Genomic DNA, 15665 nt, shown 5'->3' with positions numbered 1-15665 from the left:
GAGAATAATTGGAAATGATCATTTTAAAAATGGTTACTATAAATACAAAAATGCCTATTTCTTTGGGTGGAATAAAATGACAAAAAAGCGCAAGGGCAACCGAAAATCGTGTTGCGCTTCTAGAGCTTTTTCAGTATCCCGCTCTTGCTCTTTTCCACCCAAATTCGAATCACTTTCTCAACCACTGTAACACACCTTCTCTCTCACACACAACACGCACAGAACCGGCGCAATGCCGAAGGAGGAGGAGGAGGAGGCGGCCGGCTCAGTCGATCCACTGAGCGGTCTCGGTGGGCTCTCACTCTTTCCGCGCACGATTAGGTCCTCTGCGGAAGCTCCGGTGCCCTCCGATTCCATGGACCTAGATTTCATCCACAATTTCATGAAGTCTCTGGTATCAACCTATTTCTTTTACTCATCTTCAATTTTGCTTGTTCGTCATGTATAGCAGTCGTGAGCATTGTGTTTTGTGTATGGGGAAATCGTTTATATGCTTAGATGAACCTTTGCCCTTTATGGGTGCTGCATTTAGAAGTTTTATGCTTCCTCTCTACTCTTGTTGTAATTGGTGGAGATAGTTCTGTTTCTTTATGCAAATACACCAGTTTGAGTTAACTATATGCAATGAAAATCAGCTTCTCACTATTTGCATCTTAAGTGTGTTGTACAATCCCTTTCTTCGAAATTTCATAGACCAACACTTCAGCTTCTATTAATAGCCAATTGATTGGTCGCAAACTACTGGCAGCTTCGAATTGAAAATTCGACATGAATATGATTTATTCAAATTTTACATTTTAAGTTTGTTAGTCCAACTCTTAGTAAACTAACGTGGAAACTTATTTGCAACAAGTGTTGCATCCAAGTTTTTCCTAACTCCCTTTTGTGGGGCTCATGTTAGAAAGAGTTAAGGAGTCCTGAAAAGCTTGTGAGTGAGGCGAAGAAAATTGTTGATGGTGGAGCAGATCTTCTATCTAATCTTTCAAGTTATGCTATAAGTGTTGGTGTCACTAATGACAATGCGGCAAAAGCTAAAGACAAGCCACAAGAACGGAGGCCGGGTCTTGGGCTTGCCCGTAAGAAGGCTTCATTTTCCCTGAAACCAAGTATTAGGTGATGTTCTGGGCCTTACAGTATCTAATATCTTAACCGAAGGATTTATGAGTTGATTATAACAAACAATGTACTTTTTCCTTCACCACAGTCACCCTCCAGTCAATTTGGAGCCAGTTTTAGACATGGATTCGCTCCAAGATCCAGATGCCTTTTTTGATGCTTATGAGAGGACTGAAAGTAATTTTTTGGGTTTCATCTGATTTGTTATCTTCATATATGCTATTTGTTTCCTTGTATCTCTTTGCTTTACTGATCTCATGCTTTTTACTGCTGCAGATGCCAAAAAAGAGATGCAAAAACAACTAGGTGTTAGTGTGGAAAATATAGGCCTTTATAAACCATCAAATAATGAACGCCGTCGTCGACCAGGAATTTTAGGGTATATTTGGATTTTTGTGTGCTGTATTCATTGTTTTCTGATGCAATAAACTGGTTTATAACTGATAAAGAAATATTTATCTAGGCTGCATTAAATAATCGATAACTGCCTCTAAATTACAGGAAGTCATATAATTACAAGCACCGCTACTCGTCAACCCCTTCAGAAAATGATGACATGTGGATCTCCTCCCAAGAGACAGTGTCTCAGGACATTCCAAGTCCACCTAAAGATGTGTTGCAGGAGAAGATAATTGATCCTGATCCTGATCCCAATCTCAGTGACGTGGAAGAGGATTCCACGGAATTGGCTGGTGGGTAGATCATGTTATAGTCTAAAGCATATGTCAGATGTGGAAGGAGTTTTTATTTCTGATTCTGCTTTCCAATTACTACATCTACATTTTTTAATATCTTAGCGAATTCTATTTGATTTCATTCTATATCATATCATCTTAGGTCCATCAGCATCTATGAAGAAAACAGAGGGTGGAGACAATGCTATGTTGGAGGAACTGTTATCCTGTAATGATGATGATTTAGAAGGTGAGGGAGCTTTGAATATCTTGCAGGAGCGGTTGAAGATCAAAACTCTTGATATGGAGAAGCTGTGCTTCTTGACTGAATTGCCTGATGTTAGAATGGCTAGTGTTTTAACTACACCAAGAAGTCGTCAAAGGCCTCGTAGGAGTTCTGTGGTGTTAGACAGTGTGCTGAAAAATTTGAATAAGAAACCTCGCATGGGACAAGAGCAAGTGGAAAATCCAGCTAATCATGTATCTTCACCAACTCCTCCAAGAAATCCATTTGGATCCGTATCTTTATTGAAAAAGAAGATTTTGCAGCCCAGCCCTCTCAGAGACCCATTTTCACCCCAGGAAATTGATTTGTGTCCGCACCCAAATTCTTCTTCCGCCAATCCCACTGATGAGCTACTTGGACAGGTTGATATCCAAAAGGATTTAGGTCATGAGTTGGAATCACATGTAAAGTTCGGTCGTACTGAATCTGCAATATCTGATATATATTCTCCACAAGTGCTTCAAAATGCTGGTAGTCTGCCGGAACAGTCTGAGAGTGAAAATGCAAGCATGCAAAGAGAGTGTGGCAGTACTAAGGAACATGCATCTCCTGGACAGCTCAGGGATAAGCTAGTTGGGCAGGCTGATGTGCATAAGGAGTTGGGCATGTTTAATGAGATGGAATCAAATAAAGAGCTTAATAGCACAAATTTAACAGTTTGTGATTTGGATGAACATCAAGTAAATGTAAATGCTGATGGTCTTGCTGAGCAGTTTGGAGATGAGAATGCAAGCATACCGAGCATGGATGCCAGTAGTAGGCAAAATGAAGAACCAGATAACAGCATTGGAGAAACTATGAATACTAATCACAGTAAGAACCATTTAGTATGTCTGATATGCAGCTATACATGTTATGGCTTGTTTATGAGATTGTACTTGCTCCAGAGATAGAAGAGAGTCATTTTCTGTTGTCGGTGTTTTTTAATATTAAATCTAATGTTGAGAAATATATACCCGTATGGCAGATGAATCAAACCCTTCTGTAGATGATAAGGAAGGCAAGGGTGATGCATCAAGCAAACGACAAATTAATCCAGAACAACACAAGGTTGTTTCCCTTTTTTGTTAATTTCTTTTTTCTGAATCTGTGCATTTTAGAACCTGCATTGCTATGATTCTATGAAAGATTAGTACAGTGGCCGTTGTATAATATCAGAATTTGTGTGTGACAGTAATATTTGAAGATCTCATCTTGATTACAGGAACATGATTTTCCCAGTTTATTGGCTAACATTAAAGTTCTTTCAGGTGCATGCTGCCAAGCCTAAGAGAGGAAAAAGAGTAGCTGGTGATAAACGTATTAGAGATGCTCACCCCATGAGGAAAAGTATTGCAGGTGTTTATTTTTGTGATCGCCTCTAATGTAACATGTACCACCAATATTTAATGCTTAGCTGATTCAGCATGTGCTGATGATATTGCAGATGCTGGTACATCATTTGATGATAAGGAAGGCAGGGGTGATGCATCAACCAGACAACAAATTAGTCCAGAACAACACGAGGTTCTTTCCCTCTTTTTTTACTTCCTTTTTTCTTTTTTGTTAATCTGCTCATTTTAGAACCAGCATTTGTTACAATGGACTAGTACAGCAGCCTTCGTATAATATCAAAATGTCATGTGTGACAGTAATATGTGAAGATCTCATCTTCATAAGAACATGATTTTCCCAATTTATTGGCTAACGTTAAAGTTCTTTCAGGCGCATGCTGCCAAGCCGAAGAGAGGAAAAAGAGTAGCAGGTGATAAACGTATCAGAGATGCACACCCCATGAGGAAAAGTATTGCAGGTGTTTATTTTTGTGATTGCCTCTGAGTAACATGTACTAGCAATTTATTTGCTTAGCTGATTCGGTATGTGCTGATGATATTGCAGATGCTGGTACATCATTTGAAACTGGAGTGAGAAGAAGCAAAAGAGTTAGGACGAGACCACTGGAATACTGGAAAGGAGAGAGATTCTTATATGAACGAGTTGAAGACAGTGAGTATATTTTGTGTTTGCATGCTCATAGGAACCCTCGACTGCTACTCAAAATATCTGCTTTCCCATGAAATACTAACCTAACTATTTATGTAAATAGTCAATAGAATATAGCTCCCTTCTATCCAGAATCACTAAATTTCAGTCTTTTGCTGGAAGCTAACATTTTATATGTTCAACAGTGATATGTCTGATTTGTGACTTTAAATTGAGATCATCAGGCAACAGTTTCTTAATTGTCATATTTCTAATGTTGTAGGCTTGAAGTTGATCGGGCTAAAATACATCTCTCCGGGAAAGGGTAACGAGCACCTCAAAGTGAAGCCATATATCTTATCGGAGAAGGTTGAATACAAGGAACTTCTTGATCTGGCAGCTCGCCATTGAGTGGGGTTAACATTTGAACCTGTACATCGTTTGTTGTATGAGAGGATTTGTTTGGAGATCTCTAGCAAATCTTTTGATGATTCTAGTTATGTAATGTTAAAAAATTAATCAATCAAAATGCCACGACTTTTTTACTGAAAAAACTTTGCACCTTAAGCTATCGTAGTTTTGGGGTTTCCATACTTGTCAATGTATATTTCATTTGTCTTCTCTTCCACTACGTCGATCATCCATTTCACTTGGAAGTTGGAACAATCATTATTATTGTTTAAGTAGTGGTACTTAATTCGTGTTTGAAACCATGAAAAAGGAAAATTACCAGATTAGAGATAAAAACAAACACCACAGATTGTCACAACAAAAACTTATAATCTTGTTTCAAAATGGTAGGAATTCAACTGCCTTACACAAAAATTAGAAGCTAAACTAGCCTCACAACAAGTTCATCATAATCATCACAGTACCTAGAAAGCCAAATACAATGCAACTCATTTATCATCATACTTTTTGTTTCTTATTGCTTTGACGATAGCCTCTGAAATCCTCGGTGGTCTCAGCCGTGTTCTGCTTCTTCATCCCTTTCCTCCCACCAAATCCATACTTCGAGTCCTTGCGTTCTCTGCCCTTCATCTTTTTATCAGATCCCTTCTTAAACTTCCCACCGCCCTTACCCCCAGACCGATCTCCGGGAGCAACTCCCGGCCTCTTCTTACCCGACCTATGAAACGCTTTCCCGTCTTCAAACGCTAAGCTCAGGTCACCATCTTTATCATCCGCAGCGAAACCACTCTGCTTCCTCTGCTTTCTCCAGTTCTTGACCGACTCTATGTCGTCCTTCTTTTGCTTAGCCCTCTCCTTCTGCTTCTGCACTTGTATTTCCTTGGCTAACTTCTTGTTGTCCCGAGCCTTCCTCCTCTCCTCGGCCTCCTCCATCTTCCTCTTCTCTGCCAAGATGCGGCTCTTCACCTTCTCCATGTGCGTGTCCGATTTAACCATTTCAGCATAGTAATCGGACGGCCTGAGGAAAGGCAGGTCCACCTCCTTCGACTGGAATTTCGTAAACGCCTGCCTTGCCCCCTCTAGTGCCTGTGTGTAGAAAGCTAGCTCCCGGTTCAGATCATCATTCACGTTCACCTCGTTATCTTGATCAATATCGAGCGACAACTTGTGTATCCAGTCCACACTCTCCGGCCAGCAGATATCTCCAAGTTTATCGAGCAAGCCAGCTTTGTTATATACAGCAGTCTTTGCAGGTTCGCTTAACTTCACGTCCCCATCTTCGTCCGAATCAGATTCGGACTCGGAAACAACAGGATCGTCGTCTTCCATATCAAATTCAGTACCATTCAATAGTTCACCATTTTGCTTCATAGTTCTTTCTGGGTCTGTTAAATAGCAACCAAAATTCAATCATTGAACAGAATCAGTCGTAAACAACTTTATTGTATATGATGCAAAATCAAAGAGTTTCAAAGTGAGGTCAATTATAATACACCAAAAAACTAAAATCAACTGGAGAGCAATCCAAATAAAGATTATTTCATGGTGCTAGCTAGATAGATTATCATATGCAGCCAGATTATCATAAACATCAAAACTTATCAGCTTCGTTGTGAAATCAGTGTATTAAACACATTAATTAAAAACGTAGCTGCAACCACAACACTTCACAAGCTACCAAAAATATCATTCCAAGCCACTTCATACGAGGAATTCATAAGAGCAACACGAATAACTCATTTTGAGTAAGAATTTCAAAATTGTTCCCAATCGCAAAAATTGTTGAAAATTGCACTGAAGAGTCTTTGTTGTATTTAGAAAATAGGAAAATATGGAGAAAGAGGAAGAAACTTACCTGCACACAAATGGAGCAACGGAGAAGAGGAATAACTGTAGCGGCGCCGGAGAAAATGAAGAAATGAAGGCGGCGCTGGAGATATAGGGTTATGATAGTTTATATTGTGTGGGTTAAACTGTGGGTAGGACAAGCCCTGATTGGGCTTCAGAATAATTGATATTGATTTAATTATACTATCCGGCCTTTAAATTTTTATAAAAAACTTTCGAAATAATGAGTCTTATCTAAGAGAATCCTACAACAATATAGGCTCTTTTTCTTTTTAATCCGTTTCATAAGAATATATATTTTCTAATTTATGAAACTTCTTTCACTTTAGTAAGGTGGACCATTCTCTATTAATAATACTTTAATTATTTTTTCTCTCTACATTTCTCTTACTTTTCCAATTTTGTATTAAAACTCGTGATAAATCCAAAGTACATATTCTTTGGACACGGAGGGAGTATTTAAAATTTTAATTTTTAAAAGGCATATCAAAATACTAGAAAGGAATATTGGTCTTAAAAACAACTTTAGCGAAATTTTATTCCACTAACTTTAAAATCGATTCAAAATATCACAAACTTTAGATTTTGTTTCTCAACTCAGTCCAAATAAGATATCTTCGGCAAAAAGTTTATTCTACATGGACAGCCGTGAAATATTTATGATATTTTAGACCACTTTTTAAGTTCGTGCCAATTAGGATAAAAAGCCACTTAAAAAATACTTTGATTTAGTAGTGCAAAATAGTTACATGTAAATTAGCCGTATATGGTGATTGACCTGTCATGGGATATAAAGTTTATGATATTTTAAGACCATCTCCAACCATCATCCAAAAATGAGTTTTGGTATAGAAATCTTCTCTAACCATATACCAAACTCAAACATATTTTTGGTGTTTTTTGTGAAACAACACCAAATATAATGTTACTATAAAAAAATTGTGAGACAAAAACTCAAAAATAGTGAAATTTGAATTTGGTGTAAATAATTGAAGTAAAATGACTTTTTAATGTGGCGTATAATCAAAAATGAGTTTGAGTTTGACGCAAATGATTGGAGATAGTATAAACCAGTTTTAAAGTTTATAAAAATACTAAATTTTGAGAAATATTGATAATTTTAGAGACTAATATTTTAAATAAAAAAAAATTATTTTTGAAGGATGGATATAATATATCAAAATTAGGCTAAACTGTCGATAATAAAAAATACACAACAGGTGTTTTGGGGCCGGAAGGAAGAGCGAACGCGGATAGTTTATTGCGGATGAGCAAGGCTGGCCGCTGACTGCATATTTCAGGTGGCCCGAGCCGCATGAGTTGGAATGAAACTACCGTTTGAAATTTTTTACTCCCTCCGTCTCCAAAGAATATGCATTTTGGGTTCGGCACGAGTTTTAATGCAAAATTGGAAAAGTAAGAGAAAGGTAGGGAGAAAAAGTAATTAAAGTATTGAAAAGTGCATATTCTTGTGAGACGGACTAAAAAGGAAAAAATGCATATTCTTGTGCGACAGGGAGTAATATTTATTTCTTTTTTCTTTCTTTTTCAACATTATGAAAATTAAAATATAAAATACTCCCTCCATCCCCAAATAATATGTACTTTGGGTTCGGCACGAATTTTAATGCAAAATTAATAAAGTAAGAGAGAGGTAGAGAGAAAAAATAATAAAAGTATTATCAGTGGAGAATGAGTCTCACCTCATTAGAGGGAAAAGAGTTTCCAAAATTAGAAAGTGCATATTCTTGTAGGACGGACTTAAAATGAAAGAGTGCTTATTATTGTGGGACGGATGAAGTGGTTTTTATTTAAATTGTTGTTCCCCTTTGGGGGTTTCGAAAATCCCACCTCTAAATTCGTTTTTCAATTTTAACCACGTAATGTTTTCTTTCAATTACTCTCTCCTTCCATCGAAATAGGTCGTATTTTTTTCTATCCAGTCTCATAAAAATAGCCTATATTCATTTATGATAACTCTTTTATATTTTTTTTACTTTATCATTGATGGATCTCATCATTCACTATATAATTTTAATTATATTTTCTCATTCTCTCTTACTTTATTAATTAAATATTAAAATTTTTGTTAATTTTAAATAATTTATTTTTATGAGACGAAAAAAGTATATTGTTTTTAAAATTTCAATAACAGTATATTTTAAGCTTCATAAATAACGCAATTTAATAATGTAGATGTGAAAATTAATAGTAAAATAAATGATGAATGGAAATAGCAAGTGACTATAAGGTATAGGTATAGGTATAGGTATAGGTATAGTTATAGGTATATTATAGGTATATGAATATGTATAGTATTAGCTCCGTTAACTAAAATAATCTTATTTGTATATGGCACCAAATCTAATGCATAAAACAAGAAATAGAAAGAAAAAGAATACTCCATCTGTGTATGAAATATTGTCCAAGTTTGATTCGGCATAGATTTTAAGAAATGTGAAGAAAAATAAATTTAAAAAGTTAGTGGAATGAGGATTGCACATTTATATATTAATTTTATAATAGAATATGAAGGTAAAGAGTTGATAAAAAGTGTGGTCTATTTACTTAAAATAGAAAGAAGTAAATGGGATAATTTTTTACGGACAGACCAAAATTGCAAAATTGGACAATATTTAGTAGTACTCCATAAAATTAAATTAGTTTTGATGTATGAATTAAAATGAAAAAATAAATGAGATTATATGGATAAATAGATATAGAGTTTGCATGTGAGCCGGATGTTAGAGCATTGACCTACAAAAGCTTACCTGATACATAAACAATTATACAAGGCTGACCTAGATTTGCGGCCTTTTTGTTAATACCTATATTTACAGTTTCGGAAGGAGCAATGCCGTATTAACCGGAAATTCCAATTTATTATGCAATACTACTATTAATTAGTATAAAATAAAATAAAGCATTATCCATTAATTTTCTATGCGCGTTGTTTAAGTTATATAGCAAATGAAGATTTAAATTGGAATCAAGGAAGACCTGGCAATCCAAAAAAACATTAAAAAAAGATGTTACTGAACAAACCACTAGATAAAAAATGTTAGACGTTATATACAAACAAGAAGAAGATGACATTTTGGGGTTTGAATTTAGCCTACCAGGCCGCGGAGATTCTGCTCACCAGATATCCTATGTTGCTCTATCTTTCAAACGATGATAACAGATTCCCCCATCACTCAGCAGCATGTTTCGGCCATAAGAAAATTCTTCAGTTGTTGATTTCCAAAACTCAAGGTAATCTTCCCATTAATCCATTTGATGATTGCTTCTGACTTTTTCGGTGAGTAATTCATCAAGATAGCATATGCTATGATAAACTTTTTGAGCTCATCACTAACTCTATAGTATACAATACACATATATAAGCAGATACCGCTTTGGATTTGGTTGACTAGTATCCTTATATAGTCTGGATGAATCCTCACAAGTTTGGTTATGATAGCAGAGAAGGCCACAATCAATGATCACCTCAGCTTTTGGAAACGTCCCATTATGGCCATTGTTTTCGAAGATGAGTATGAAGCCACAATCATTTGACATTGAGAAACAAACTAGTCTAGGCAAGTGATTGATCATGTCCACACTCCACTCTTATTTTTACAATCTAATAATGTTTTGATCAGTACTACTTACTTTAGTTACAGAGTCTCCATGGTGGCGCACAATAGTTCAGAAGTCGCAGCAGTCATTCACATACTTGGTTCACAAGAGACTATGCATCGGTCTATTCACCCTTTTCGTCTCCATCTTGTTCATGATGATTGCCTTTAGTTCGACGTTGTATCTAGCTAGTGTTTGGGCGGAAGAAGGCGTGGGTTCTGTTGCCGGTGGGTGCACTAACTTGTGTGCCCATTTCTTCATTTGTGTTGCTGCAATACCCACTTCTCAGGGATATCGTTTTCTTCCACCTATGGCTGTGGCATTTTCGGCAAGCAGAGTGATCGTCCATTTCCCTAACATCACTTCTAGATATCATAATTATTTGTCTTATTCGTTTTTATTTTCATGTCTGGACTCGACCACTTAATTGAACATCACATATTAGAATCTATGTTGATACGCCCGTTGCTAACTCAATTCCATTAAGTTTTATTGTGACAAAATCAACATTGAAGTTAACTAGCATCTAAAACATAAACCACTCTACTAGACTAATTGTTCCACATGCTATGGGCCTATACACTAGCCTTCTTTTGTTGCATTAATTAACTAAAGTTCATCAATTCCATTTATAATAGTCAATATCTTAATCTAGTTTATACATATATAACACTCCATCCGCCAAACAAGAGTATGCATTATTTTCTTTTTAGACCGTCCATAAGCTAAGAGTATGCATTTTCTAATTTTAGAAATTATTCTCTCTAATGAAATAAGACTCATTTTCCATTAACAATACTTTAACTATTTTTTCTATCTATCTCTCTTCACTTTACTAATTGTACATTAAAATTTGTGTTCAACAAAAAATGCATACGATGGAGTATTGATTTTGAAATAAAGTAAAGCATTACCCATTAATTTTGTATTGATAGATTATGGTATAACGTGTTGTTTAAGTTATACCATCACATAAAGACCCAACAGTTAGAATAAAGTCTAGTTTTGCTTCAGATTAAGAATTCAAAAGCAAAGTAAGAAATGCTATTTAAAAAAACCTTTGTGATCTAAGAAAATAAATAGACCAAAACATGTTAGTAGAACAAGTTAAGTTGGCTTCAAATCATAGTGAGAACATATGGTTACCTTGGCAGCAGCTAACGTGGCGAGCTTCGTGTCCGTGAAGCTCGGCCGTGACGTGAATAACCGATACAACTACGAGACATGGAGCGAGCAGATGCTGTGCCTTCTCCAAAGCCAGGACTTGATGGAATTCATCGATGACACACCTCCCCCACCAGAAAACCGCGATGGCGCGTGGAGGCGGAACGATTGGCTGATCAAGGGATGGATTCTTGGAGCGCTCAGCGATGAAGTTATTAAAACTGTTGTTAAATTGCGTTGCGCAAGGGCCATGTGGTTGAAGCTCAAATATAACTTCTCTGAAACCCGACTGCCTCCGCCTTCACCTCCACCTCCCCCGCCTTTCGCCACCGTCTCTTATAAAGGTGAGACCCGTCATTTTATTTTACATCTTTTAAATCAACAACAGTAAAAATATGATCAAAATAATGTAGAATTATCATTATTTGACAACACTTGGTTCATATTTTTAAAAATATGCAGGTCATTTTAGATTATAGTATATAGATAGTGAACCAAAAAGTGACTAAAATGACCTTGGTAAACGATCTAAAAATGGTCTTCATATTTTCAAAAACAGATTTTCATGCAGTTGTGTATTAGGAATTAGTCATGTATTGATAGTGATGTGGTAATAAAAATAGGAAAAGAGTGGCGTGAGGACACGGCATTGTATAGAAGTGCACTAAGAGGTGATTGGCAGACGGCTAAAAGATTTGTGGATCAAGACCCCAATGCCATCAAACTGAGACTGGGCTTCAGTTCAGAAACAGCCATCCACGTCGCCGCCACTGTGAGGAAGCCGGAATTTTTGTCGAAGCTGCTGGATTTGATCTCGGATGACTCTGTATTAGCCTTAAGAGATAAGTTTGGAGATAATCCACTGCACACTGCTGCAGCGATGGGGAACTACCAGGCCGCGGAGATACTCGTCACCAGATATCCTAACTTGCTCTACCATTCAAACATTGATAACAGATTCCCCCATCACTCAGCAGCTGATTTTGGTCATAGGGAAATTCTTCAGTTGTTCATTTCCAAAACCTACGATAATCTTCCCACGAATCCATTTGCTGGTGATGGAGGATGTGTGCTTCTAGAATTGATGATTTGTGCTGACTTTTTCGGTGAGTGATATATGTATAAATAATATGTCAGTCTTTCAAACAAAATGAACTAAGTATTAGGAGTACTAATTATATTTACACACATGAGCAGATATAGCATTGGAATTGGTTAACAAGTATCCTTACATGGTCACGGTGAATCCTAAGACTATTTGTACAGTTTTGGTTAACATAGCAGAGAAGGCCACAGTATTCTGTATCGACGATCAACTCAGCTTTTGGAAACGTCTCATATACTGGTGTAAGTAGTACTAACACTCCATATTTTGGCATGTTCATGGCCAATTGTTTTTGATGAGTCATTCTTAAAATTGAAGGTACTTTGAAGATGGATATGAAGCCAAAATCATTTGACATTGAGAAACAAACTATTCTAGGCAAGTCATTCATGTCCACTTCTTACAATCTAATATGGTTTTGATTATCTGACTTCTTTAGATACAGAGCTTCCATGGTGGCACAAACTTGTTCTGAAATTGCACCCTGGTGGAGTTATCAAATACTTGGGTAATAAATACTACTACTACTACTACTTATTGAATTGAGAACTGCAATTTATATTGCATGACATGTTTTTTTATCATCCTATTTCCAGCGTCTCGCTTTAATAAGTATCATGAAAAGATAATGCTACGCGAGAAAGCACTCAAGCTTGTGAAATGCTTATGCAAACACATGGAATCGTTAGACTACGATACTGCATCACGTATTTGCCAAGACACCATTCTTGCCGCAGCTGAAACAGGAAATCGCGATGTTGTTGAAGAAATTGTTGAGATTTTTCCTCTTGCAATTTATTTTACGGATTCTTCTTATCAGAGTTTTATCCACTTGGCCGTCAAGAACCGCTGTGAGAAAGTGTTCAATCTCTTGTATCAAAGCAGAACATATGACTACTCAAATAAAATCGATAATTCTGGTAACTCTATCCTTCACTTGGCCGCATGTTTGGCACCCACTCACAAGCTCAATTTAGTATCGGGCGCAGCTCTCCAAATGCAGCGTGAAATACAATGGTTTCAGGTATATTCATATTTATACATAAAATCTATACAAAACTTGCAAGTTTATTACTCATGGTTTTCTGGTGTTTAAACAGGAAGCTAGTAAGTTTCTTTCTCCTCATATCAAGGAACAAAAAAACAGTAGTGGGGAAACAGCTAAGATGATATTTACAAAAGAACACAAAAGGCTAAAAATAGAAGGAGAGAAATGGATGAAAGATACGGCAAGCTCATGTACTATAGCAGCAACATTGATAGCCACCGTTGTGTTTGCTGCAGCGATCACAGTTCCCGGTGGCAACAAACCAGACTCTGGTTATCCCGTATTCCACAATTCAACTGCGTTTACAGTATTTGCAGTTTCAGATGCAGTTTCGCTCTTCACCTCCTCCACTTCGCTCTTGATGTTCTTGTCCATCCACACATCGCGATATGCAGAAGAAGATTTTTTATACGCTTTGCCTAAGCGACTATGCATCGGCCTATTCACCCTGTTTGTCTCCATCCTATTCATGATGATTGCCTTTAGTTCGACGGTGTATCTAGTGTTTGGGCGGAAGAAAGCGTGGGTATTGTTTCCTATGGGTGCACTAACTTGTTTGCCCATTTCTTCATTTGTGCTGCTGCAGTATCCACTTCTTAGGGATGTCATTTCTTCCACATATGGCCGTGGCATTTTCGGCAAGCAGAGTGATCGTCCATTTCCCTAACATCACTTCTACCTATCCTAATTATTTGTCTTATTCGTTTTTATTTTCATGTCTGGACTCGACCACTTAATTGAACATCATATATTAATATCTATATTGATTCATTTTGGCCCATTTGTCAAACTATTTTTTCTAGGTATTGTCTGTATGATAGTAATTTAGTTTTTTGGCCCATTTCTGATTTTCATCCTCGCATTTTTTGGCCCGTTTTTATGAAAGCAACATTTTCGTTTAATTCACGTCTCATTATTTGTTTAATCTGTAAGCAACTATATTCATTTCCAAGATATTGCAGTTCTTGGAATCTAAGTATTGGATATTAATGGGGGGCTATAATTGTTAGGGTTTGTTTTATTAGACTTTTTAAAATTATATATTATATCGATAAAATAGTAAATATGGAGTACTATATTTATAAAATTATTGATTCTTTTAACTATAAACTGAAATAAAAGGAAAAATAATCCCCAATTTTGATTGACTAAATAATTGTTCATCAAATTTTTGCTAGGATCGTCGACTGCAACATTAGTTTGATATTATCCGCTTTGGGTCAAGCCCGCACGGATTTGTTTTTGGGTCACTCCCAAAAGGCCTCAAACTAATTGGGGTTGGACAGGAATTATATACACCTTCCAACTTCCCTCACTCATCCGATGTGGGACGGGTTTGTAACTCAACAAACCTCCCCTCAAACCGAGACCACATCGGGAACGCAGTCGACACGAACATGGGTCGTTCCAGCCCTGGCCCCTGGGTCATCCTGGGCTCGACTCTAACCCGAGTCCTTCAGGGCCCGACCCTAACCGGGCTCATCCAGGCACAACCCATAGCCACCTGGGCTCTGATACCACTTGTTAGGATCGTCGACTGCAACATTAGTTTGATATTGTCCGCTTTGAGTCAAGCCCGCACGGATTTGTTTTTGGGTCACTCCCAAAAGGCCTCAAACTAATTGGGGTTGGACATGAATTATATACACCTTCCAACTTCCCTCACTCATCCGATGTGGGATGAGTTTGTACCCCAACAAACTTCCCCTCAAACCGAGACCACATCGGGAACGCAGTCGACACGAACATGGGTCATTCCAGCCCTGGCCCCTGGGTCATCCTGGGCCCGACTCTAACCCAAGTTCTTCAGGGCCCGACCCTAACCGGGGCTCATCCAGGCACAACCCATAGCCACCTGGGCTCTGATACCACTTGTTAGGATCGTCGACTGCAACATTAGTTTGATATTGTCCGCTTTGGGTCAAGCCCGCACGGATTTGTTTTTGGGTCACTCCCAAAAGGCCTCAAACTAATTGGGGTTGGACAGGAATTATATACACCTTCCAACTTCCCTCACTCATCCGATGTGGGATGAGTTTGTACCCCCAACAAACCTCCCCTCAAACCGAGACAAAATCGGGAACGCAGTTGACACGAACATGGGTCGTTCCAGCCCTGGCCCCTGGGTCATCCTGGGCCCGACTCTAACCCAAGTCCTTCAGGGCCCGACCCTAACCGGGGCTCATCCAGGCACAACCCATAGCCACCTGGGCTCTGATACCACTTGCTAGGATCGTCGACTGCAACATTAGTTTGATATTGTCCGCTTTGGGTCAAGCCCGCACGGATTTGTTTTTGGGTCACTCCCAAAAGGCCTCAAACTAATTGGGGTTGGACAGGAATTATATACACCTTCCAACTTCCTTCACTCATCCGATGTGTGACGAGTTTGTAACTCAACAATTTTTGCTTCCTTCAACTAGCTAAACT

The 15665-nt window shown here is 37.7% G+C and overlaps 3 protein-coding genes across 5 annotated transcripts; 2 read left to right on the top strand and 1 right to left on the bottom strand.

Moving 5' to 3' along the window:
• The first annotated feature begins 145 nt into the window (after positions 1-145).
• Positions 146-4617, top strand: LOC121801428 (centromere protein C-like). 2 transcript variants are annotated; one of them, XM_042200909.1, is made up of 12 exons: positions 149-394; positions 902-1113; positions 1205-1293; positions 1393-1495; positions 1618-1808; positions 1954-2889; positions 3044-3126; positions 3327-3414; positions 3503-3582; positions 3781-3868; positions 3955-4062; positions 4322-4616. In XM_042200909.1, exons 1-12 carry the CDS (start codon positions 233-235, stop codon positions 4447-4449), a joined length of 2268 nt encoding a protein of 755 aa, XP_042056843.1. In that variant the 5' UTR covers positions 149-232; the 3' UTR covers positions 4450-4616. The 2 variants fall into 2 exon arrangements, with proteins under 2 accessions (XP_042056844.1, XP_042056843.1); XM_042200910.1 differs by lacking the exons at positions 3503-3582; positions 3781-3868 and having other exon boundaries at positions 146-394; positions 4322-4617.
• A 181-nt stretch (positions 4618-4798) lies between these two features.
• On the bottom strand, positions 4799-6475 carry LOC121801411 (probable rRNA-processing protein EBP2 homolog). Its single transcript, XM_042200893.1, has 2 exons — positions 6305-6475; positions 4799-5834 (listed from the first exon to the last, which is right to left on the bottom strand). Exon 2 carries the CDS (start codon positions 5818-5820, stop codon positions 4948-4950), a length of 873 nt encoding a protein of 290 aa, XP_042056827.1. The 5' UTR covers positions 5821-5834; positions 6305-6475; the 3' UTR covers positions 4799-4947.
• A 4577-nt stretch (positions 6476-11052) lies between these two features.
• Positions 11053-14015, top strand: LOC121799420. Of its 2 annotated transcripts, XM_042198778.1 has the most exons (7): positions 11053-11426; positions 11706-12188; positions 12280-12429; positions 12506-12565; positions 12633-12695; positions 12784-13211; positions 13288-14015. In XM_042198778.1, exons 1-7 carry the CDS (start codon positions 11057-11059, stop codon positions 13900-13902), a joined length of 2169 nt encoding a protein of 722 aa, XP_042054712.1. In that variant the 5' UTR covers positions 11053-11056; the 3' UTR covers positions 13903-14015. The 2 variants fall into 2 exon arrangements, with proteins under 2 accessions (XP_042054712.1, XP_042054713.1); XM_042198779.1 differs by lacking the exon at positions 12506-12565 and having other exon boundaries at positions 12627-12695.
• Positions 14016-15665: the final 1650 nt, after the last annotated feature.

This window comes from Salvia splendens, chromosome 4 (assembly GCF_004379255.2).
Source record: "Salvia splendens isolate huo1 chromosome 4, SspV2, whole genome shotgun sequence".
Classification (NCBI taxonomy): Eukaryota; Viridiplantae; Streptophyta; class Magnoliopsida; order Lamiales; family Lamiaceae; genus Salvia; species Salvia splendens.
Note: the sequence above shows the minus strand (reverse complement) of the source record. Positions and strands in the feature narration are given on the sequence as shown.

Excerpts from the sequence above, each read along its gene's own strand:
- LOC121801428 (XM_042200909.1), top strand. The coding sequence starts at position 233 with ATGCCGAAGGAGGAGGAGGAGGAGGCGGCCGGCTCAGTCGATCCACTG. Across the intron at positions 395-901 it reads ACAATTTCATGAAGTCTCTG|AAAGAGTTAAGGAGTCCTGA; the intron begins GTATCAACCTAT and ends GGCTCATGTTAG. Across the intron at positions 3,415-3,502 it reads CATGAGGAAAAGTATTGCAG|ATGCTGGTACATCATTTGAT; the intron begins GTGTTTATTTTT and ends ATGATATTGCAG.
- LOC121801411 (XM_042200893.1), bottom strand. The coding sequence starts at position 5,820 with ATGAAGCAAAATGGTGAACTATTGAATGGTACTGAATTTGATATGGAA.
- LOC121799420 (XM_042198778.1), top strand. The coding sequence starts at position 11,057 with ATGGTTACCTTGGCAGCAGCTAACGTGGCGAGCTTCGTGTCCGTGAAG. Across the intron at positions 12,430-12,505 it reads GAAACGTCTCATATACTGGT|GTACTTTGAAGATGGATATG; the intron begins GTAAGTAGTACT and ends TTAAAATTGAAG. Across the intron at positions 12,696-12,783 it reads TGGAGTTATCAAATACTTGG|CGTCTCGCTTTAATAAGTAT; the intron begins GTAATAAATACT and ends TCCTATTTCCAG.